The sequence below is a fragment of the Echeneis naucrates genome, chromosome 8 (genome assembly GCF_900963305.1).
Source record: "Echeneis naucrates chromosome 8, fEcheNa1.1, whole genome shotgun sequence".
Lineage (NCBI taxonomy): Eukaryota > Metazoa > Chordata > Actinopteri > Carangiformes > Echeneidae > Echeneis > Echeneis naucrates.
In genome coordinates this window covers 6445767-6468990 of record NC_042518.1, presented here as the reverse complement: position 1 = coordinate 6468990, position 23224 = coordinate 6445767, and the positions used below count along the sequence as shown (strand labels likewise).

Genomic DNA, 23224 nt, shown 5'->3' with positions numbered 1-23224 from the left:
GGAGAGGTGATATCAAGCCATCTGCCTCCAGCTTCCTTCCCCTGATTCAGATTGACCTAGCGCTACATCGCCATGCTGTGTATTCCTAAAACCAATGAGCGTCTCACTCTTTAGCACTGTGGGATTCTAGCCTATCACCCTCAAGGGTTTGTTTTTCTCAGTTGTTGAGGTTTTTTTGTTTTGTTTTGTTGTTTTTTTTGTTTGTTTTTTGGAGTGTGGGCTGGGAAAATGGGATTAGGGCTTTTTTTTTTTGTTTGTTTGTTTGTTTTTTTTGCCTTTTTTGATTTGAAATATTAATTAAAAATGTCTGTACTGAGATTTAATGAGAAGTCAGTGGCTTGTAATGTTTTATTTTTTTCTCTCTGTATATCTCTTTTTCCTCATAGAATGTGATTGTTAAATGACATGCACCGAAACAAATGTTTTCATGAACTATGGAGCTTCTTTCAAATATTAATAAAATAGCATTTTTTTCTTGGCTGTTAAAACTGTGCATGTTGATTATTTGCTGCTGTTCTTTGTGTTGCTCCACTCAGCTCGTTCTTGTTTCCTGGACAGATTCACCATCAGTGCAGCGAGTCTTCTACCGTTCACTGAACATATTGCTGCAGCAGAGTGGGTGTCATTTCCTGTTGTTTTTTTTGTGTGTGTTTTTCCCTTGGTTCTGTGCCAAAAGTCACATCAGGCTCTGAGGGCGAGCTGCCTGGGGCAGGCGTAGTAGTTGTCCTGTTGTGGGCGGATGTTGGGGTTGGCGTACACTGGAAAGCTGTCTTCCTCCAGGTGTGAGGGGGCCTCCTGGTTATTTTGGGGGTTTCCGGAGCTCTGCTCCTTCCTGGTCATTTCCTCATAGATAGGAACAGGAGGTTGTGGTGTTTGAGACTTCTGCACCTTCAACTGCAACACATTAAATTATTTCCTTAAATATTATTCTGGGCTAGAGATACATGTCTGTTGACTATGGAGCATTAATATTGTCCTTAAAACTCTTTTTTTAATCTCTTATCTTCTGATCTTCCTATCTTTTAGTATCACTCATCCTAAAAACATATGTGGCTGCAATTACGGTCATTTTAATGATCAACCAATGAGCATATTGTTGTCTTGATTAATTGATATGGGTTTGGGTGTGTAAGGTGTCAAAAAATAGAAACAAAAACTTGTCATAGTAACAGTTCAAAACCAAAAGAGAGTATAAAATCACAAAACGTAACATGCAAATCTGAAATTGGATCTGAAAAGAATTTGACTTTTTTGCTTAACAAATGTCTTTAATGATGAATTTATAATCCAGTTAAATGCTACTTAGTTTTGATACATTACTGTTACCTGATATTTTATTCCTGCTGAAGAAGACCTTACCTTTTAATGATTCATGAGGTAATTTCTTTAAACTGAAAAATCATTCAAGAAAATTGATTTCTGGAATGAGCTGGACCACAATGAGGATCGAAAGAAAAAGACGATATTTTGGCCAAATGACACCATAATTCCTAAACTTTCTCAGACAAGCCTTTAAAGGCTGACTCAGCCAAAAACACTCACACATTTTTCTGCAGCCAGCCAGCTGAGTGTGAACACAACAAGTGCTGCTGCTGCAAAGATGGTGAAGAGCAGAGGGGAGTAACTGGGAGAGCATTGGCATGGCCTCCCTGCAACACAAACGCACACTTACTCAGCTTCAAACCTCTACAGAGGTAGTTTGATCATGAAATGTGTTTAACAACATACCTGGCGCATCAACCAGCAGGAAAACCTTTTGGCTGCTGAGGACCGGGTCTGGGCTCTGCTCCTCTCTGTAGCTAAGCTGCCACATGTACAGTCCAGTGTCACTGTGGTCTAACTTGGATATGGTCACGTTGACCTGAGCAGAGTCCAGTCCTCCACAGAGCTGCAGGCGCCCCATGTGCTCTGGGTCCACCCTGAACTCGCCCCCCTCTGCTATGGACAGCACGGTGGTCTGGCTCTGGGCACTGCGGTGGTACAGGTGAAGGCCCATCAAGTTGCCCGGGTCCTGCTGAAGAGAGCAGGAGAGCTCCAGCGACTGGTTCTTTGCCAGGTGCCTAAATATCAAGTCTGCATGAGCTGGAGAAGAAAAACTAAAATCAGCATCAAGTGCTGGTTAAAGTGGACTGACAGTCAGGTGGTGGCTTCATGTGGATCAAAACTCACCCATTCTGTCACACACTAAAATCACACAACAGTCTTCTGATGATCATCTCAGTCAACAAAAACAATATGTAAGCATCAATTAAATAATGTCTTACCTCCAAAGAGCTGACTAAGAAGGAGAATATTTGCCAAAAGTATCTTCATGGCCCTTCACAGTTAGGAAGCACGAAGATGCACCACAGCGAAGTCATAATCTGCTCCTCCTATTTCCTTCAGCCTCCTCTGAGACTGTAGACGGCCTCTCTATTTATTGTTCTTCACCTTAAAGCAGGAAGATGACCTCAAACTTGCTGCAGTCAAAGTAGTGTTGCCAGTTTCATGCACTCAGTATCTCTCAGTCAGGATGTCTAGCTTCTGTCCCCGAAAACTGCCTCTATTGTGTGAGTTTAAACAAAAATTACAGCCTGATGTTAAAAAAAAAAAAAAAAAAGTAAATTTTGCCTGCTGTGAACAGACGACATGTGATTTTAGTATGAGTAAGAGCAGATGAATATGACTTTCATTCCGTATCAGCGGATACATCACAGACAGGTCAGTGGTTTGGATTCGTGTCTCACAGTAACGTTTTTTCACATGAATGGTTTTTTTTTTCTGTTTTTAACAAGCAGAAAATATAAAACAATGTGAAATGCAGAAAAGAATAAAAAGAAAAACTGAACTTGTAATGGAAAATATATTTTAGTAGAACAATAGATTAATGCAGAAAAACACAAAGCAGACAAATTATGAGGAGTGAATGAGAAGTTTTTGTTGTAGTTTCTACTTATGGATATCAATAAATTTTATTTCTACACATTATTTTTTCTTTATGTTTGAACTGAACCCCATATTTTCTTATGCTGTTGTTTTTAATTAATTAATTTATTTATTTATTTTTACAAAAGCAAGAACTAATGTTTAGATGTACAAAAATATGTAGAATTGTTTAGCTAGTGAACTGCTGATGTGGACTCAGTCATCGGCTGATTGGTGATTGGCCTCAGCTGATCTGAGCTGCACTCATCAGGCTGCCTGCCTGTATAAAGTCTCTGCTGCTCAGTATGCTGTCTGCTGTGCTGCCTTTGTGGGTCAGAGAAGAGCTTCTGCAGCTTGAGCCTGTTTGCAAGTAACCCTGATGGCGACCTTGGTGTTCAGGGTCAACCTCCTTGTTGGCCTCTTTCTGTCTGGGATTTGTGTTTGGGCCTCTTCAGCGTTTCCATCTGCTCAGAAGTTGCAGCATGTGGCATTTAAAAGACCTCAGCTCTCCCAGGTCCAGAGCTCCCAGAAGTCCCAGCAGCTCCCGGACGAGCCTCGAGAGCAGGTGAATACTGTCATGGTAACCTGCCACCCAGACTCCATGGAGATCGTGATCAAAGCTGACATGTTTGAAATTGGAGCTCCTGTTGATATGGATGACTTGCGCCTTGGAGTGGAGCCTAGTGGATTCTGTAAACCTACAGCGTCTTCAGGAGACGAGTACAGAATCATGGTTGGACTTGTGGACTGTGGCACCAAACACTGGGTAAAGGAGAACTTATTTTACTTTCAGAGATTACAGCTTCTGCATCTGAAACACTCTGTGCTCTACAGATGACTGATGACTCTCTGGTCTACACTAACCTCCTCATCTACGCTCCTGTGGCCTCTCCTGACGGCCTAATCCGGATGGAGGAGGCTGTGGTTCCTATTGAGTGTCACTATGAAAGGTCTGTTGCCGTTAAAGTGTCTTTCAGCTCAGGTGGCACCCACTCACTGGAAAACATTTGTCTCGTAGGCGGTACAGTTTGTCCAGTTCCTCTCTCACACCTACCTGGATCCCCTACATGTCCACCCAAGCTGCCGTGGAGGCCTTGGAGTTTAACCTGAGACTCATGACAGGTGGGTTTAACTAACACGTGCTCACTTTCATCATGTCTTCTCTCAAACCTTTTCTTTTTGTGCGCAGATGACTGGCTGTATGAGAGAGGCTCTAATGTGTTCTACCTTGGCGAGCCCATCAGCATTGAGGCCTCTGTCACAGTTGGACATCACATGGGCCTGCGGGTGTTCGTGAGCAGCTGTGTGGCTACGCGTCAGCCGGACATTAACTCTGTTCCCAGATATGTCTTTGTTGAAAATGGGTAAGCACTGATAGATGCTCCTTCACGTTAAAGGAAGGAGCTGGAAACATCAGGCCAAACAAATTGGTCTCACTTTGAACTAAAGCTCTGACCCATGAGCCTGATGTGGTCTAATAATTAGATTTTAGTTTGCATCATTCCAATTCTAGCACTTAGGGGCTGGTCTCAGATTCTAACTCTTGCCTTTTGTGTCCCAGCTGCTTGCTTGATTCCCAGCTTCCTGGTTCAAAGTCCCACTTCTTGCCCAGGATAGAAGATGACAAGCTTCTGTTGGTCATGGATGCCTTTAAGTTTCATAATGAGGACAGGGCAGAGGTGAGACTGTCTGAAGCTGACAAAAGTGGTGGTGCAGTTTTTTTTTTTGTTTTTTTTAATTAAATCAAACTTTACCTCTTGTAGCTCTACATCACATGCCACCTGACTGCTGTGCCAGTAAATGATGCTCAGGCACCAAACAAGGCCTGCATATTTGTAAATGGAAGGCAAGTGTCGTCAATATGCAATGTTGCACTGCTCCTGAATGACGTGCTGAACAGTACCATGCCTTGCAGATGGTGGTCAGCTGATGGTAATGACTACCTCTGTGGATACTGTCAAAACCAAAATGAGGCTTACCAAACCCACAGCAAGCCCCTTAGGGCTGGAAAGTTTGGCCCTCGTGGTTTTGGGAAGCTGAGTGAACCTGACTCCTTGTGGAGGAGTGGACTGAAGCATGCATGTGAGTTCTCTGAGGCGCTTTATAATTGGCAACCGCCAGATACTACAGACAAGCTGTTCCTAGTCTTTTGCCACTAGAGGTCAGGTTGTAACTGTACTGTCTGCTCAGTGTGGGAGCAGGAGGCCAGTGTGGGGCCAATGGTTGTCTTGCCTGCTAAACACAAGAGTGGTCCACTTCCTGAGGCTGAGCTCCCTCCTCTTCTCAGTAAGCTAAGCGGACCTTCCCTTTACGGCAGCCAGTGGAGAAGTGGTGTGAACAGAGTTGGTAAGTACATCTGAGCGCCACAGAAATGGAAACAAGGGACTCTGATCAATTTTTATGTTTATTTGTAGGCCTGGAGAAGGGACTCCCTAGTACCTCTGAACCAGCCCTGGAAGAAGACTATGAAGGTGAAACAGGTCTAGACAAAATGAAAACTCTCTAACTTTCACTCCAGAGATGAAACATCTTGTTCTAATTGCAGAGGCTGGACTTCCAGAGAAGGTCGCTCCAGGGATCGCACTAAAATCTAAGTCTGGCGCAGCGGGTACAAACACCACAGCTGCCTCTGAGGTTGCACTGAATGTGGCGCACTCAAATGCAACTGCTACAGAAAATGACCCAAAGAGATAATAAACTAATGAAACTAAACTTGTGTGCTTTGCTGGCATGTTCATTGCAAACTTGTTTCTCTGGGGGGGGGGGGTGCAGAAGGCATATTTTAATGTGACTGCTGTCACCAGAATCTGGCCCTCAATCAGGGCTGCATGTAGCCTGACTCAAACTTTAGTGAGCATTGACTTGCCAAAGTTTGCGTTGAACAGCTGAGCCCATCAGTTGTTGCTAGCTTTGTCCCCTGACCACTAAATGTGGTGAAATTGCATTAATTGGACACAATTTAAAGCACAAGTGGAAAACTTGCCTCAGGGGTGACTGTCTACAGCATGGCACTTTAAGCTGTCACTCAAACTTCAGGCAGTGAAACAGCTGATCCAGAGATTTCAACCATTATCCTGTTTAGTGTGCTTTCTCCAAACATTTAAAATAAGTGGGTATCAGCCAAGTTACCAACTTTATCAGGCACCTGAAATCACTCTGACTTAGCTTGTCTAAGCATCAGCTATGTAACATTAACTTGGTTTGCTGCTAGCTTTGTAACTGAAAAGATGTTTTGCTACTGTTAGCATTTAGCTAAAGTGTTTTGCACTAATTGGATATTAATTACAGTATATTTGACTGGGTGAGGTAACATTTTCCATATTCTGGTCCCACACAGGGGGCAAGATATACTGTAACTGTTCATGTTGGTAGTTTCCTTTAAAGGAAATCTTCCAATGTGTCTCTCTCCCTATTGCATTGCAATAGCCTGTTTAAAGTGATCATATAACCTAGATCTATATATATATATAATATATATAACCAGCAACTAAGATACTACAGTAAATACTAATTCAGTAAATGCTTTGAATTTCTTTGATTATAGCTGTGCAGTATTCTTTACTGACCAGACAGCAGCAGATGATAGAACGCTCATTACAGCCAGAAGAGACATGAGACTTGATCAAGTTTTACCCCACAAAGACTTGAGACTTGAGTTGCACTCGCAAAAAATGACTCTGGCTTCAAATGGCCAATGGGATGACATCAGCATGTGTGGTTCAAACTCTGGAGGAAACAAAGGACCCCAAAGTTTGATCACAATCGATGAAGGGGTCATGTGATCAGGCCCCACACCACAGTAACAAAAATGAAATTATCTGTACTGATCATCTGACAAGTGATGAGTCAAACATCTTTTCCACATCTTCAGTTAAAAAGAAAATGTATTAAATTCCCAGTAAAGATGTGAAAAAACATGGTTGTTCAGTAGCCTCTGGAATGATTGAGATGTCTTTATTTATTCAATTTTTTTACCTGTAACACTAAAATAATGAAGCGAAGGCTTCATGCTCCAATCCTGTAAGAAAAACCAAAGACTTTAGAACTCTGGTGGTATGAAAGTGAAATGTGTGGCTGACTGCACTGATTGGGGCAGTTAATGAGCTGCTTGGCTCCAGCTGGGCTCTCCAGGTGTTTGATTGGCATGTGTCTTATTTAAGATGCTGTGAGTCTCAGTCAGAGCTGAAGCAGGTGGTGTCTCTGTTCATGTTCAGGCTCCTGACGCACAGAGACGACAGCATGATGGCGTTCACCGGTCAGTTGGCCTCTCTGCTGCTGCTTTCGTTGTTGCTTGCTGTTGCTGCTGCCATTCGACCTCTGAAAGAAGGGCCCATGATTGATGCGGAAGGAAGAGAGTACAAGTCTGCTGCAGCGAGGACTGTTGAGCCCACAGTTCAAATAGAGTGCACAGACGCGTCCATGATCATCTACATCAAGGCTGACCTGTTTAACAATGGACGCCTTGTTTCTCCTGAAGACCTTTTTCTGGGAGGAGTGGAGTATTCGGAGAGCAGCCAGTGCAGAGCAGCTGCACTTAGTGACACTGAATACATCATCGAAGCTGCACTGCAGAACTGTGGCTCCAAGCTGACTGTAAGTTTTTAAATCTTTGTCTGTGGCTGTTTGGGTGGTGGAGGGGTTTAGTCTTATTTTATTCCCCTCCATGCTTTAATTTAAAAAAAACAAAAACACTCCACAGGTCTCTGCTGATGTGCTGACCTACTCAAACGAGCTGGTTTTCTCACCACCTGCCAGTTTCCATGGTATTACCAGGCTGATCCCCGCTGTCGTCCCTGTTTCCTGTCACTATAAAAGGTCAAATTACATTTTCTTGCAGTTTGGACATACTTCTGGTTGTCTATTCTACAACAGTTGACTTTTGTTTTTTGTTTAGCACGTACTTGGTGAGCAGCAGTGGTCCTCAGCAGCCCTTCTACCCTCCTGCTCAGTATTCATCAGGGCAGCAGTCGTACTTCTCCTTGAAGCTCATGACTGGTACGTGTGGACGTCTTAGGAACTCTTCTTGGTGACTATAAATGTAGTGATGTTGTCTGACTGTAGATGACTGGAGAAGCGAGATGTTCCCCAGTGCCTTCTACCTCGGAGACATCCTGCACCTCGAGGCATCTTACAATGGTCCCGACACACGACAAAGCAAGCTGTTCATCGACACCTGTGTGGCCACGCTAACACCTGACCCCTTATCAACACCAAGATACTACTTCATTGAAAACCACGGGTGAGAGCAGCTCTGTACATTATGAAGCCTCAGAATGGTCTGTTTGGCCCCGCTGCCACAAACACAGGCCTCTGCTGTGTCTGTCAGGTGTGTCACTGACGCGAAGGAGGGAGGCTCAAACGCGCTGCTCAAACCCAGAACGAGGTCACACTCGCTTCAACTGCAGCTTGATGCCTTGCTGTTTCACCTCGATTCAAGAAATTCAGTGAGCTGCTTCTAAACGTTTTTTCTTATGTCTAGCAACACAGTTTTTACACCATCTCGGGTAACTTTCTTTTTTTGTTTTAATAGGTTTTTATCACTTGCCAACTGAAAGCTATCTTTGACGCCCGGAAGAGCAGCCCTGTCAACAAGGCCTGCAACTACATACGTGGAAGGTAATTTCTGACTGTATTAGCAGGAGCAGGCGTAAGAGCCTCATAGTCCTCCTGGACCATCTACAGACTGCATCAGTATGTTCTCTTTAGTTCACTTTTTAATTTTTTTTTTTCCTCTCTCCCCTCTCTCTCAGGTGGGAGAACGTGGATGGGCATGATGGGGTGTGTCGGTGCTGTGACAGTACCTGTCACCAACCACCAATCCAAAGTAAGTGTTTGAGACGACACGAGATAAAACTGCAACTCCTTCATTCCCTGCTGGGTCCTACTGATACTGCTCTTGTGAAACCTGTCCGTTTCAGATCCGATGGTTTGTGGCACAGTGACTCTTGGACCTTTAATGATTTTCCCCAGCAAGTAAAGAACAAATCTGGACAATAAAGAAACTTTTAGAGCCTTACTTCACTTGGCATTGTGTAAATGATTCAACATGACATACCACTGCTAACAATGAAATGAGGACTTATATGCCCCACTTTGAGAAATATGATTTGGTGTCTGGTTTTGTAAATGGGCCTCAAGTAAAATAAGAGATGGAAATTTTTCTTAAATTTCCTCAAATGCTCAAGCTTTCCCTGTTACAGGTGAAGGTTGGAGTTCACTTTGAGGTGCACATTTTCAGACTCCTAATTCCACATTAGAAGTTAAATTCCTTTAACAATGGTGGGAATCATCACAAAGACATTTGTGTTTTTGTAAATGTTTATTCAAGGAAAGTGACATCACAATGTCTAGAGCATGGTGCAGTAAGGGCCCAAGACAATTAGATCGTTTCATCCAGTCCAGGTTTATATTCAGGGACACAAAAGAAAATTTACTTTTGCTTGTGATATTCAATACTTATCAATGAAGACTTTGCCTGTGTGACTTATTTAGAACTCTGGTTTAACACTACTTGTGCCAAAATTATGGTGCTCAGATTTGTGAGCAGAAAGTGTTGTGCAGTGACCAACACTCCTTAAATGGAAGTTCTGCTACCACTAGAGGAAATGGTTGACTTGTTGGAAGCTTTTTTTTTTATACATTTGTCATAAATTAAGAGCTTACTGTGCACACAAAATACAGGCTGGGAGAAATCAAAAGTATAGCAGTGGTACTTACAGCTTTAACTAACCTGATACTGCCAGAGATTCTCCTTCATGTAAGTAGTTAAATTCAAATGCTCAAGTGAGGCAAGCTGATGAAACAAACAGGATTAAGTGGTAAAACCATTTTACAAGCAAGTTCAATGTAATTTGCTCACAAATCAAATACCCCAACACATTTGCTGCATCTACACTGGCAGGTAACAGGCTAATATGTTGCAATCTAACAACTTAGACTTTTGACAGCCATCAGTGTGTAGGACAGTGAACTGTGGAACTACTTACTGTCAAAAGTATAGTTCAATACTTCAAGCAAAAAGCTACTAAATAACAGTTTACTAACGTTCTCACCAGTAAATCAGAGATGGGCTCGTACTCAAGTATACACTTGAGCTAACATGTCTGAATTACCTAAATGTAAGAACACAAACAAGGGCCTTCACCAAACTTGCTGCAAGTTTGGGGACATAAAGATCCAACAGCATGTGAGCTGTGAGGGCCCCTGGTAATGAATGAGAAGAGAAAATGGTGAGACTTGCCTCAGGCTGAAACAGGGCTACACTAAGACAGGGCCTCAGCCAGTCCCCCATGGCATTGCTACAGGGAGAAGAGAAATCTGGGTTTTAGCACTACAGCCACAAGCAACCCAGAAGTTATGCAGCTGTACAGTGCACTCAGTGTGTCCAAGGCTAGTGTGCCAGTGCCATGTACAGAGCATCAACCAAAGAAATTCAATATACTGCTTAAAGTCAAAAGAAAATATTTAACATTTTTAATTTTAAACAAAGCATTTCTTCTATTGGTTTTCATTGTTCATTCTTACAAATACAGTCAGCATATATAGTTTATTACTGGAGTACAAACCTGCCATGACGTCTCTTTTCCCACACATGTCCCGCAAAGAAGAGTCTTAAATTTTTGCCACATTTTATTACAGAACAGTTTTACAGCAATACAGATACCACTTCATCTATTTACGGTTAAAGGAGTATTTCCTCCTTAAATTAATAACACAAAACAGAAGAAAATAGTTACTTGAAGCCCTCACCAAACAAAGTTGGGGACACAAAGTCCAACAGCACTATGTGCTGTGAAGGCCTCACTGTTAGCTTAGAACAGAAATGTATTTACATAACTTGCCTTGATAAAGGGTGCGTACTGCCCATGTAACTCCAGCGCCTTCACAACACTACGAACCATATCTATTACACTTCTATACACCTAAATGAAACATGAGAAGGAAAAAAGCCACATGACAAATATAGTTTGAAACAACAGTTGATAGTCTTGGTTAGGTACAGTGTAAATATTTCCCATGCGCTCTGTGATGCTTTTATAGCTCTTTGTTTACGGTTTATTCAGTGTCTCTTCCTCATAGCTCAGTAGTAGAATTAACAGTGAATCGTGGTTCTAATATACCAATACTGGTTTCACTACTAGCATCTGAGGACATTAGAAAAGGGTTGAGTCTCCAAACCTATAGAAGAGAGGAAGGCAGGCTTCAGTAGCGGCCTCCAGGAGACATGACAGGGGGTCTCATACCCATGGATGGCCGGGGAGGGGCTCCCTGGTAACCTGGGGGAACCACATGAGGGGCCTGTCCATATGGAGGCATCCCTCCTGGTATGTAACCTGGTATCCCCTGTGGTGGACTACCATACTGGCCTGTGAGAACAGAGGTTTCTTGGTTTTCTAATCAGAAATGACTGGCATCACACACATTGCTTTTACTTTATGACCAAGCTGAAGTAAAGTAAGGTCTTCTGCCAAGTAGAGGTCCTTTGAAGCTGTAAAGTTTTATACTCAGCACCAGCACACAGCTGTGTTTGTCACAAAACAACTGAATGCTTAAAACATTTTTGGATTTTTATTCTAAACTAGTAGCAGAGGTGTGTATACCTGGCATGGGATGTCTCAGGCTGGACTGAGGAGCTATCATACCACCAACAGAACCCACGGATGGAGCAGCAGCAGCAGTGGCCTGCGCTGGACAGGAGACACTGCGCTGGTACCTGGGTAGCTGAGCCCGCAACTCTTCCTACAGGACACAGAAAGCATAAACATGGAGGAATAATTTGACACTTACATTCTGTAATTCAACCTGGATTCATAAACAGAAAAGGTTAAATGAATCAATCATTTCTATTCCAGGAAATGTTATACTTGACTATTGTGATATTGACTTGACTATTGCTGTAACTGATAAGCTCTTATGCAACTACTTACTGCGGAAAGACAAACAGTTCCAGCAAAGCTACTTACCAGTGAAATATCCTCATCAGGGTGGATCAACTTACTGGTTGCACTGGAAGTGGTGAGTGTGGCAGGCTTACTGGTTACAGTAGAGGGAGGTCTGGATACTGTACTGTTGCCACCATTGGGGCTGGCTACAGTTGCAGTGGCCTGAGTGTAGGCCGGGAATGTGGGTTTTGAGAGGTCAGAGGAGGTAGAAAGGGGAGGGTGGGGAGACCCTGACATTGTCTGCTGACTCTGAGAGAGGAGAAAGAAACACACATCACACTATACTGTAACGCATTCAAATTCTACATAGGAATCAATTCTAGTCATACTTAGAGGATTGAAGTTAATATTTGGTTCCTTGTAGTCTTGGCATTAACATTGCTGTTTGTACACAGAATCAAATGGAATTACGTCACATCTCATTTCATACATTTTTTTTTTTTTACTGACCTTTGATCATTTCATTTGTGAACATGATAATGCCAAGTCTATAAAAGGGAGGGCACTAACACTGACATGTAGGTGCCTCAGTTATCAGTACAAACAGAAGAGTAATCCAGTAATGTATGACCTAACCTTATTCTTCAAGCCTGCAGAAAAAAAACAAAAGAGCATGCTGCGCTACATTGTCCTAGAGCAGCTCAGAAACAAGAAGCTCATTTCACAAATCTGCATAAATCGCTACTGCGTTTACAAAGCAAATTCTGAAAGATTATGTTGTGAATGCAGATTTGTAGCAAAAGAAAAGTAAATGTGCACATGAATAGTTATACCTAGTCACAACTTGCTTAAGAAGCTTTGACAAGTAAACAGTATTTATCTTCCCAAGTACATCACAGGCAAATTATACACAATTGTGTGCATGCCAATTGTAAAGCTGCAGGGTGCAGAGCAGACAGACAGCTGCGTACTTGAGATGTGATTGGGAACAGAGCTTTAGGGGAAGCGGAATCTGAATCTGCACTTGATGACCCTGCACTTGTACTTGCAACCCGACTGTTCATCTGTAGCACAGGGGAAAAAGTAAAGAATAGGAGAGAGTCGGAGAGTAGGGAAGGAAAAAAAAAAAAAAAATATATATATATATATAGCCAGCTAATTAAACACCTCACATTCAACAGGAGGAGACAATTTTATGCTCTATTAAGTGCTGAGGGAGACTGAAATTTTACAGGAGTAAATGGTGAACTTGTACCTGTCCAGCACTGGGGAATAAAGGTTTGGTGGCATCTGGCTGTGCTGGAGGTGCAGAGGCAGCAGGAACAGCAGGTCTGGTAAGCATGTTTGCAGCAGGGGGGACCTGAGCCATGTGTGTGATACCTGGACGGTGGCCCACTGGAGGAGGCATCCCTGAAACCAACAAAAAACTCATTACATACTACAAAAATGTTCCTTAAAGACTGCGAGTCGGTTGCATTTGGGGAAATAACATGGACTGCCTTGGAAGGTGTATAATGGAAGAGTATTGGTTACCTGGTGGCACACCTGGGATCATTGGAGGCATCCCTGGGCCTGGAGGCATCATCCCACCCATTGGTATCATTCTAAATACAAAAGAGGAAATGTGCTTAAAATGTATAGTTAAATGGCAAAGGCACTGATTAACAAAATTGCTTTAGTCTTCAATAATAATGGCAAGCATTTACCCAGGAGGCATTCCAGGCATCACAGGAGGCATTCCTGGCATGAGTGGTGGCACACCTGGCATCATTGGAGGAATGCCTAAAACAAGGGAGAATCATTTTTAGAAAGTCATGTGCTTTACCACATAATGAAACCATTCCCTGGCCACCTCATCTACACTGTTTTATGGAATATCTGTTACACTGGACTACATTATATTTGCATCATGTTTCCCTTATTTTCAGAAATGCTGCGAACAAAATAATAGAAACACCTTTTGGTACAATCTACAAATTAAATTGATACATTTCTATAAAAGTAGCCACTGAAGGTAGTTAAGGTATTTATATTCCAGAGTTACATTCCATCGTAAATTTTTGAAACATTTTAAAACATTTGAAGTAGATTATAAAATGGTAATTTAATATTATTATTATTATTATTGTTCATGCAACATACAACATTTGAGCACAGCTAAAATATATCATAAAATTGAGTGTTCCTAATTTAACTGTATTACTGAAAGCGTTTCAAAAACCTTGGCCACGTTGAGATACATCATGAGATGTATTTTAATACATACTACAGTCAACATGCTTGAAAATATCTACTATGGGAATCTAGTGTTATGCATAAGGTAGTAGTTGAGAATTAGTTCAAGAAGATACAGCACCAGGGTAAAACAATGTTAGCAACAGCAACATAAAGATAGTGTTTTACATTACAGGCCCTGATAAAGAGAATGGCATTAGTTGAGTATGATTATGTAAATAGCTGACACAATGTAGCTGAAGCTGTGTCACTGTTTTGCACCTGAGTAGCTGCCTGGTGGTATCCCTGGAGCAGCAGAGCCAGGAGGCATGCCAGCCTGTGTGAGGGAAGGGATGTAGCCTATCTGTGGCTGGCCTGCAGCAGGTTGCTGGAAGGACGGTCCAGGCTCATCATCCTCATCATAATCATCAGAGTCATCCTGGTTCTGCTTTTTCTTCTGAGTATCTGAGGAAAGGAAGGAGCACAATCAGTCTACGAAACAGACCAAATGACAGCAGGTTAAGGTATTTTTGTTGCCAATACCTTGGTTTTTCTGTTCTAGTGCTCTTCTTCGTTCCTCCATGTCTTTTTCTGGAATACCCTCCATCCCATATATCTCCAGTTCAATATCTGTTCTTCCGGGTATAGCATTGGGAACTCCATCGATTGTCTCTTTATGTACCTTCAGAAGAGGAAATGATACACAGGGTTTTCCATTTATTAAAACAGTGTTTGAATATATTTCATTTAATTTCAACACTTTGCATCATTTTTTATCTCTTACCTGCATACAGTGGATTGCAAGCCCGGGGCCAGTGTATAGCTTTTTATGGCAGATGTGACACTTGAAATGTTTGGCCTTCTGATGCTGAATGAGAATCTTTTCATCATCGAAATCTCTGTTACAGTACCTGAAGTTGCAGTTTAGGAAACTGGCTCAATGCCCCTGCAAATCTTAACAGAATTTGCATTCTTTATTTAACCAAGAAGTCCTACTGAGGCAATATAAACAAACAAATAAATAAATAAACCTTCAACAAGAGAGGCCTTGTCAAGATAGCAGCCCGAGAAACATGCTCACTTAAATCTTAAATCTTAAAAATCTCAGCTATAACATAAAGAACACGACCGACATTTTACTGATCATTTAACATTTAGCTACTTTACTACTAAAACAAGTTGCTAATAGGAACAACTACATATTACAGGCCTGCATCTTAATATCTTGGTATTATAGTTACGTATCGTTTTTTGTTTGCAATGTCGACTACATTGCGACTTTGCCAACAGATAAATGAGTTTACAAGAGGCTCGGATTATTTTTAAAGTCAACGTCATGTTAGTAAACAGAGAAGAATGCTGCTAAAGGCATTAAGGGAGGGAATAAATGTGGCGTTAAGAAAAAGGATACCAGCACCAAGGTTTCATTTGCTTTTTCTTCTTCCTTCCCATGGTTTCCGAAATATCGGCTCAGCCCCGCTAATCCCGTTAATCGACAGTCAGGTAAGGAAACAACAGCACCGATGGGAACAAAGATGGCGTCTACCCCCGTTCTCTAACTGCCTGACAGACTTTACGTACGGTACGTCAACGTACGGTGCGTCAACGTACGGTACGTCAACGTACGGTACGTCATCGTGCAGTGCGTCAACGTACAGTGCGTCAACGTACGGTACGTCAACGTACAGTGCGTCAACGTATGGTACGTCAACATATTACCACCAAAAGGACAACTAAAAAGAGAATCAACGCGCTTATGTTTAAATTATAATTTACACGTTTTGTATTTTTTACATTTGCAGAGTTTATTTTATTGTTTTTACAATGTATCTATTGTGAAGAAAACTGTGGCAGTCAAATAATACAGTATATACATATAGTTTAAAATTATACATTTGCTTTAATGAGACCAAAGTTTACCAATAAATAAAGCGAATTACTGATGTCTGAGGGGGAAGCAAGGGAGACTTAAAAATGTTCACAAAACTGCTTTGTACAAATGTACAACTATGAACTTTCATGGAAACACTGGAGGACAATGGGACGCAATGCTTGCCTCGGAACCAACAAGAGGAATTGGTGCTAGACGGACACATTTTAAAGGGCTCGCAGGGGGCCTGCGCAGTAGGCATACAAGCGAGAAAGGCGGTACCTTACCCACAGTGTTGTGTTGTTGTGGTCTATGATTGTTTACCTCATTAATATTAACCACAAAGATCAACATCAACAATCCGTATATACCAAAATATCACAGGCGAATAATTAAACAGGTGTCTTCTGTTGTAGCCGGCTGCTCTCCTCCTCTGCGCAGCAGTGGGACCATGTTTACCTCCCAAACATCGTCTTTCCAGGACTCAATCGACGTGGAAGACAGAGATGACTTCGATAACGAAGAAATCGCCGGATACAGCCAGAAAACCCAGCTGAACTGCTACTACGCCATATATCTCTACCAAGGCACAAGGTAATGGTCGATATTACGCATCGCCGTTTCTGTTTTGGACAGCTGGTGTTGCCATAAGATGACAGCTGTGCTGCAGTTTTTTATCCATTTCTAAATAATGATGTTTTCCACCATATTCTTCAGGACAGCACACGGCTATTATTCCACCTACTGGGAAAAATAATCTCTGGTGTGTTAGCAGTTGTTTTATTATTATTATTATTATTATTTTCTGTATCAATGTGAATGACACTCTGACTTTAGAGCAATCTTATATTGTTTAGCCATCTGCTTCTGATCCTGCTGACAGCGACACTCAGGCAGATAAAACCAGATGTGTCCATGAAACAAAGCAGGTGATGAGTAAACTGTGAATTGTCTTAGATCTGAGGCTTCTGGGGAAAATGTGGCATGGAACCAAAGAAGAGCAGACTCCACAACCAGTCAGGATGACTTTAGGTAACGAAGGAGCCATCCATCTACATTCTCCTTGCTTTCAGTGGTTGCTTCTCTTTGGCTTTCCTTGTTGTGAATTGGTGTAACCAAACGTCGCTACAGGAAATCCATTCAACATGGACTCAGTTGTGTTTTCATCCGTGACTTTGTTCTGGTTGCTCATTGATGTGCTGCTGAGTTACATCACCTTTACATCTCTGACATTTTCAAATCAAATTGAGTTGACAAAAAGTGATTGAAACTCCTATAAATGGCCGGGTGCACTATTGAACCAGCAGCTAAATGCCTTCTTTAGGAAAAGCTTGGTTACAACTATGTGACTCAGTTGTGTGTTGTATTCAATGTGGCTTTTGGTCATCAGCTTTCTCCATCTCCTCTCCATTGATTTGAGTGGCTTCTGAATTCCTCCCTACTCTCAATGACTGCTTGTCTCACCCTGGCTCTCTGCTTTGCTAACAGCCTTACCCTGATTGACAGCAGCCTCCCATCAGAGGCTGAACCTGAGCTGCGGACCTACATTTCAAGGAGGCTGAGCAAAGGAGCCTTGCTTGGAGGCATGGGCAACATCGCCACTGTTGAACTTAGGTAATCAATTTACATATACTAAAGCAGGGACCAGACAGAGAACAAATGTTGGTGTGAATATAAATGTGTTGGTAATTTATTCTTCCAGTGTTCCAGAGGAGGCAGTCGGCTGCTACTGCTGTCTGCTGGAGCAGGAAAGGTCTCCTGAACAGCCTGATGCTGATGGGAATGGATATGTCATCTGCTTTATGGGTGGCTCTGAAAAAGGACTGAACTTATATCCTTTGCATAGTCATGTTAGCTTAAGTGATACACCATGCAGTGTCTGCATTTCCTGCATTGTTAAAGTGCTTTCACATCATTTTATCTTTGTACAGAGAGTAAAGTAATAGTTCAACTCCTTGACTCAACACAAATTTAGATTGGAGTTGGATAAATATGTCCAAGGCCTGCATAGCAGCCTGCAAACCCCAGAGGTATGTGATCATAACAATAGAATGAAGCTGGAGATTTATTTTTACATTATTAATACAGAATTGGTTTGTTCTCTGTGGGTTATCAGCTGCAAAATCTTGAGACGGAGGTGCGTCCCTATCTGTGTCGGTGGTATGAGGAATCTGTGATGCACATTTACAGAGTCGTGCAGCTGGTCCAGAGCAACATCAGTTTCCTGTTACACGCTGTGAGTAATTTTTTACAAGTGTATGTTAAAGAAAAACCCAAAACAACAGATAATATAATTAAGATTTAAACCTGTGAAATATTAGTAATTTATAAATCAATAAATTAATTTAGAATTATTGCTTTCATAGAATTTATGAATTTGACCTTACTGATATATTTAGCTCTAACTTGCTTACATACAAACATAAACCTTCTCCAGAATAATTCATTTAAGCCACGAAATCTTCTGCTTAAAGGCTCTGAGTCACACACATGTGGATGTCATCAATTCAGACGTGCGCACAAAGGCAGACGTGTCCCGGTGAGTCAGACGCCACTACCCATAACTGCACAATGGTATTGTTTGTCTGATGTTTAATGTTTGTTGTACCGTTGTTGTACCAGGTTCATTAAAGCGGCCAGCTTACAGGGTCTTTCCCAGCAGGACACCACAACTGCTTCTCTGTGTAAGGCCATTTCAGAGGACACACAGTCTGACCTGGTTATAGACTGCTCCACCAGCCCACCAACTCTCTCCAACACTGGTAATTCATGCTCCACAGCACTTGAGGAAGAACCAATAATTTGTTTCAATCAATTGCCCAAGTCTTAAAAACCTGACAAAGATGTTTTCTCCCTTCAGTTAGTAATCGTTTCTGTGATGACTGGATTAAAGCATTTCTAAATGCTGCGGAGCGCTGCAATCCCTTCCTGCTCAGACAAATTCTGGAGAACTTCAAACTTAAGGTGGGAATATACACATACAGACAGTCTACAGGGCAAAAAATGCCCACAGCCCTTAGAGATATCTTCAAAGTTTTTGTTTTATTGAAGCATCTTTCTAAAATGCAAAGAGGTTTAGTTAATTCTCACATGAGACAAAGAAAAGCAGCAAATCTCCTCATTTAGCAACTAAAATCTCATGGGAAATTAGTGCTGATGTTGCCCCTCTCTTTCTGTTCTTGTTTCCTTTCTGTCTCTGTACTGACAAAAAAGTAATCTGGTTAGGATAGAGAAACCTTGGATAATAGCTCTCACTTCCTCTTGGCATACCCACGGTGTAACATTCTTCACCCTCATCTCTTCCCTTTTTTTTTTTTTAACTCTGTTAACCACCACTGTGCTCACACAGGCCATTCAGGACATGAACAGTCTGAAGCGATTTGTGCGACAGGCAGAGATGAGCCACTATGCCCTGTTTCGCTGTTGCCAGTTCCTACAGGGCTGTGGAAACGGCGATGTGCTGCTGCAGAACGCCAGGGCAGAACACAGTGACCTCCCTGAAGCCTGCAGCATCATCACTGTCCTGGAGGAGTTCCTCAGAGAACAGTCTCAAGCTCAGGCCTGATATAAATAAGGTGTCTGGATCCTGAGATTGGTAAAACAGACTGCTGTACCAGCCTCAAAGCAGATAACTACATCACTACATCTCATTTCAAGCAGATAAAAATGTCAGATAAAATTTGGCATTACGAAACATTTTAATTTAATGACTGTTATGGTAGAATTGAAATGTTAGATAAAAAACATACATTTCCTGTTCTGTCTCTGCTACTTCTCAAATCGAAAGCTACAATATGTACTGTAAAACACTCAACAACTTACATCTTGCTGTTCCCCTACTATCGTGTCTTTTTCTGGTGTGGGTGAGATCATAGTTTAGTGACATGATAATATTGCTGCATTGATCTTGAGCTAGATCTACTATCTTTTTCTTTTTGGTGTCACGTCAGTGTATGTAACAATACTATAAACCAATTCTACCATAACAGTCATTAAATTTTTTCTGGTGTGGGTGAGATCATAGTTTAGTGACATGATAATATTGCTGCATTGATCTTGAGCTAGATCTACTATCTTTTTCTTTTTGGTGTCACGTCAGTGTATGTAACAATACTATAAACCAAATATTAATACTAATGTTTTGCTAACTGACAATGAGCACAATGCAGAATTTATCCAAACTAAAGACTGCTCACCGCAGCAGGCTTATCATTTTCTAATTTGATATCCAAATATAATTTTAGAATTGTTTTGCATTTTATTTAATTGTACACTTTTTTTGAATGCAGAATGCACAAATCACTTTTATGCATTGCTTGTTACATAAGAATGGTTTTTGCTTCATTAATTCAATTATTTGCACTACGTTATTATTTTGATCTAATGAATACTGATATGTATGTACTATATTACTATCTGGTAACATTAGAGATCTCTAATTCTTCTCTGGGAATGCAGTGTTGTAGATATAGTGTATTTTTTTGAATATTATGTGTACATTAGAGTAAATAATTTTCTGTTTACAAACATATTTACTAATCTTCACCAGCGATAGAGTTTCTGAGAAGTAAACAGACAGTATGTGACCAGTCACTCGCTTCACTGACTTAATATCTCCATAGTTAGGTTTCACAAAATTCACACTCTCAGGAAAAAAAAACTCTAATAGAGAGGAAATTTCAATAGATACATTCCATAAGAATAGTAGATGATGATATATGAATCTGCTCACAGTAAGCGTTAGCATGGCTAAGTTTTATTTCCATCTCATTGTGTACCTACAACAAGACCTGTTTTTGTATTTCTTTCAACTCAAACCATTCCCATTAAAGCCAGTGAAAAGTGTGTAATATAGCAATATCTGTGTTGGTGGTGAATAATAAACTGTGAACCAGGTGGCATGTAAATGCATCATTTCATTCTTGTAAGCCATAGTGTAGCTGACCCACAATTCAAATCTATATATATATGTACAGTTATAATTGATGTGTGGTTTCTGGCCTTGGATAGACAGTGTTGAAATAAATATCGCATTTGAATGTTTCTGTTATTGTGTATGTTGTCTCACATAACATTTAACAAAGTTGACAAACCTTATTTGAACTCAGTAAATACAAAGATGAGGATATTATGCTGCAACAAGCTTCTGTATGTAGTCGTTTCCTCGACTCGTCAGACTGGACATCAGATCATCCAGTAGACCTCCTCATGACTGTTCTCCTCTGCAACAGAGAAACAGCTGAAAGCCTTTCAGACAACAAAATGTCTGTTTCTGTTGCACATGTGATTTGTTTTGTTCAACAAACATTTAGGCAATGGTGACAAGTAATAATATAGTTAAAATAAGTTTGTTGTCAAGGTGAGCGAAGGCAGTAACTGAAAACAGGATCTACCTATGTGATCAGGCATCTTCCTCAGTAAAGAGCTTGGCGTGTCATAAACGCTCTCCCCTTGGTCTGAAATAGAGTCAAAAACACATTATTTTGCTGTAAACAGGTGTTTCTACACAAGCTGCTGTGAGTGAAGTAAATATAAATGACCTCACCCTGGTATTCAGCAGGCCGCCTGCAAGAGAGAGGAACATCGTACACACCCTCTTCCATCTCTGGTGACACGCTGCTCTCACAGGTCTCTGACAAAAGGTCACATATGATCGGATCAGTTTAACCACCATTCAATATACTGAATGTTTGACTTAGATGTTAAAGTATTTTCATACTGTTTCTAACTGGCAAAACGTCGTAGTCTGCTTCTCTGTCCTCTGCATCGCTCAGCTCACTAGACCACTGAGGATTTTTGAGACTGTCAACTGAAAACAAACATTTATCAGCATTAAGCTGAATAATCAACATGGTTCATGATTTATTTGATTTAAAAACGTATATGTTTACCATTTTTATACTGGTAGTTAAAGGCAAATGATGTGTTTAGGTATATGGCCTCCTCCTCGTCCTCTGATGTGTCGACAGGGGAGGCCCTGCTCCTGGTTTCACAGCGGACGAGGACTGGAGGATCAGGAGCTGAGAGAGGCCGAGGGGGCAGAGTGTCCATCACGCTCTCAGTGCGTGAGCAGATGGGTGTGATACTGTTAATTCTGTCTCGCAGCTGAGATTCTTCCGGGCTGAGGAGAAGAGTGAGTGCAAGGTCAGTTATATGAAGGGGACTACAGGAAGAACAGATGAAAAACACCCAAATGCATGTTAAGGATTCAAGTCCAGTGGGACCCATCTACCGTGTGCCCAAAGCCTCTGAAACCACAGATGTAGAGAGATGCATGGCTTGCCAAAGGTGTCCAACCCACTCTTTCCTGAGAGCTTCTGTCTCTGCTGCCTACACATACACAAATGCAGCGGTTCGGAGGAAGGTTAACTGATGCACATTAAATAAGAAAACAGATCACCATCATGACTTACCAACATTTTTCTCTTTCCATTTGTCATGATAATCTCAAACATGAAGCGCTTGCTGTCGGCTCTCATGACCTCTCGGACTGTCTGCATCTGATCCAACAGATGGTTAGATATATAGAGTATAAGTTAGGTAAATGTAGCAATACCACAATAGCAATATCTAAAGTCCTCAAATATTGTTAACATCTACCAACAGTGAAGAACCAAAAAACAAAATTTTCAGAATTTTCAGGAGAACATATCGTTGGATTACAGTATTGATATATAAATGTGGAAATAGTCCTTAAATGTCTAATTTCACACAAATCACCTCAAATGAATGATGAAGGACTTACTGTGTAAATGTAGTAATAGCCTCTCAAGTGAGACTGTAAGGAGAATAATGCCAACATTACGTTGAACCTTGAAAGGAACGAACACTGACAATCCTCTAACTTAGTGCTTTTGGCTTTAGAAATTAGGTAAAATGTAAGATCTTAACAATTTAACAGAACAAACATATTTTTTTTTCCATGAAAATAATTTCAAAGGATTTAAAATTTGTACTTACAGCGCTGCCATTCTCCTTGGTATAGAAGAACAAGGTTGTATTTTGAAGCCTAAACCAATATGTCACCCACCTGATTTTCTAGACAGAAAAATATATAGTTAGTACAATTCTTGAAAAAAAAAAAAAAAAAAAAAAAAAAAAAATTCTATGATATACGCAAAAAAATTGTAACATACCAAAGTGTCTTTTCTTTTCTGTAGGAAGCCTTCAAACAATAATGCGGTCCCATCTATAGACATGTTGGAAATTTCACACTTTGTGTGGACTTCTTTCTACCTGTGCCCGTCATGTCACTTCCTCCTCTCACACAGTGAAACCAGAATCATTTACATCCTCATCAGGCCCACACTTCTCCATTCCAGTTCTCAAAAGCCCCAGTTAGAACACAACAGTT

At 41.2% G+C, this 23224-nt stretch overlaps 6 protein-coding genes across 9 annotated transcripts; 3 read left to right on the top strand and 3 right to left on the bottom strand.

The window, feature by feature from the left end:
* Positions 1 to 257: 257 nt before the first annotated feature.
* Positions 258 to 2392, bottom strand: LOC115047070 (uncharacterized). Its single transcript, XM_029507732.1, has 4 exons — positions 2265 to 2392; positions 1729 to 2082; positions 1543 to 1649; positions 258 to 894 (listed from the first exon to the last, which is right to left on the bottom strand). Exons 1-4 carry the CDS (start codon positions 2311 to 2313, stop codon positions 682 to 684), a joined length of 723 nt encoding a protein of 240 aa, XP_029363592.1. The 5' UTR covers positions 2314 to 2392; the 3' UTR covers positions 258 to 681.
* An 872-nt stretch (positions 2393 to 3264) lies between these two features.
* Positions 3265 to 5598, top strand: LOC115047275 (zona pellucida sperm-binding protein 3-like). Its single transcript, XM_029508089.1, has 10 exons — positions 3265 to 3670; positions 3739 to 3854; positions 3923 to 4026; positions 4094 to 4268; positions 4466 to 4583; positions 4668 to 4750; positions 4820 to 4986; positions 5095 to 5250; positions 5319 to 5375; positions 5465 to 5598. Exons 1-10 carry the CDS (start codon positions 3284 to 3286, stop codon positions 5596 to 5598), a joined length of 1497 nt encoding a protein of 498 aa, XP_029363949.1. The 5' UTR covers positions 3265 to 3283.
* Positions 5599 to 7146: 1548 nt separating this feature from the next.
* LOC115047276 (zona pellucida sperm-binding protein 3-like) lies at positions 7147 to 8917 on the top strand. Its single transcript, XM_029508090.1, has 8 exons — positions 7147 to 7497; positions 7604 to 7719; positions 7799 to 7899; positions 7966 to 8143; positions 8231 to 8348; positions 8435 to 8520; positions 8655 to 8728; positions 8823 to 8917. The coding sequence occupies exons 1-8, from the start codon at positions 7147 to 7149 to the stop codon at positions 8879 to 8881; spliced, it is 1083 nt and encodes a 360-aa protein (XP_029363950.1). The 3' UTR covers positions 8882 to 8917.
* A 216-nt stretch (positions 8918 to 9133) lies between these two features.
* Positions 9134 to 15452, bottom strand: LOC115047274 (BUB3-interacting and GLEBS motif-containing protein ZNF207). 3 transcript variants are annotated; one of them, XM_029508087.1, is made up of 11 exons: positions 15412 to 15452; positions 14785 to 14911; positions 14544 to 14682; positions 14295 to 14465; positions 13493 to 13568; positions 13320 to 13390; positions 13042 to 13196; positions 12744 to 12850; positions 11868 to 12093; positions 11505 to 11643; positions 9134 to 11270 (listed from the first exon to the last, which is right to left on the bottom strand). In XM_029508087.1, the coding sequence occupies exons 1-11, from the start codon at positions 15450 to 15452 to the stop codon at positions 11107 to 11109; spliced, it is 1416 nt and encodes a 471-aa protein (XP_029363947.1). In that variant the 3' UTR covers positions 9134 to 11106. The 3 variants fall into 3 exon arrangements, with proteins under 3 accessions (XP_029363947.1, XP_029363946.1, XP_029363948.1); XM_029508086.1 differs by having other exon boundaries at positions 9137 to 11270; positions 11868 to 12095; positions 12758 to 12850; positions 14283 to 14465; XM_029508088.1 differs by lacking the exon at positions 12744 to 12850 and having other exon boundaries at positions 9140 to 11270; positions 11868 to 12095; positions 14283 to 14465.
* A 691-nt stretch (positions 15453 to 16143) lies between these two features.
* c8h17orf75 (chromosome 8 C17orf75 homolog) lies at positions 16144 to 20769 on the top strand. The gene is made up of 10 exons (XM_029509426.1): positions 16144 to 16464; positions 16828 to 16902; positions 17359 to 17484; positions 17573 to 17701; positions 17840 to 17900; positions 17987 to 18106; positions 18345 to 18409; positions 18493 to 18632; positions 18731 to 18834; positions 19220 to 20769. Exons 1-10 carry the CDS (start codon positions 16322 to 16324, stop codon positions 19433 to 19435), a joined length of 1179 nt encoding a protein of 392 aa, XP_029365286.1. The 5' UTR covers positions 16144 to 16321; the 3' UTR covers positions 19436 to 20769.
* Positions 19579 to 23130, bottom strand: LOC115048127 (uncharacterized). 2 transcript variants are annotated; one of them, XM_029509428.1, is made up of 10 exons: positions 23007 to 23130; positions 22831 to 22908; positions 22616 to 22648; positions 22284 to 22370; positions 22103 to 22200; positions 21762 to 21991; positions 21600 to 21679; positions 21416 to 21502; positions 21264 to 21326; positions 19579 to 21092 (listed from the first exon to the last, which is right to left on the bottom strand). In XM_029509428.1, the coding sequence occupies exons 1-9, from the start codon at positions 23067 to 23069 to the stop codon at positions 21285 to 21287; spliced, it is 798 nt and encodes a 265-aa protein (XP_029365288.1). In that variant the 5' UTR covers positions 23070 to 23130; the 3' UTR covers positions 19579 to 21092; positions 21264 to 21284. The 2 variants fall into 2 exon arrangements, with proteins under 2 accessions (XP_029365288.1, XP_029365287.1); XM_029509427.1 differs by having other exon boundaries at positions 19584 to 21092; positions 21590 to 21679.
* Positions 23131 to 23224: the final 94 nt, after the last annotated feature.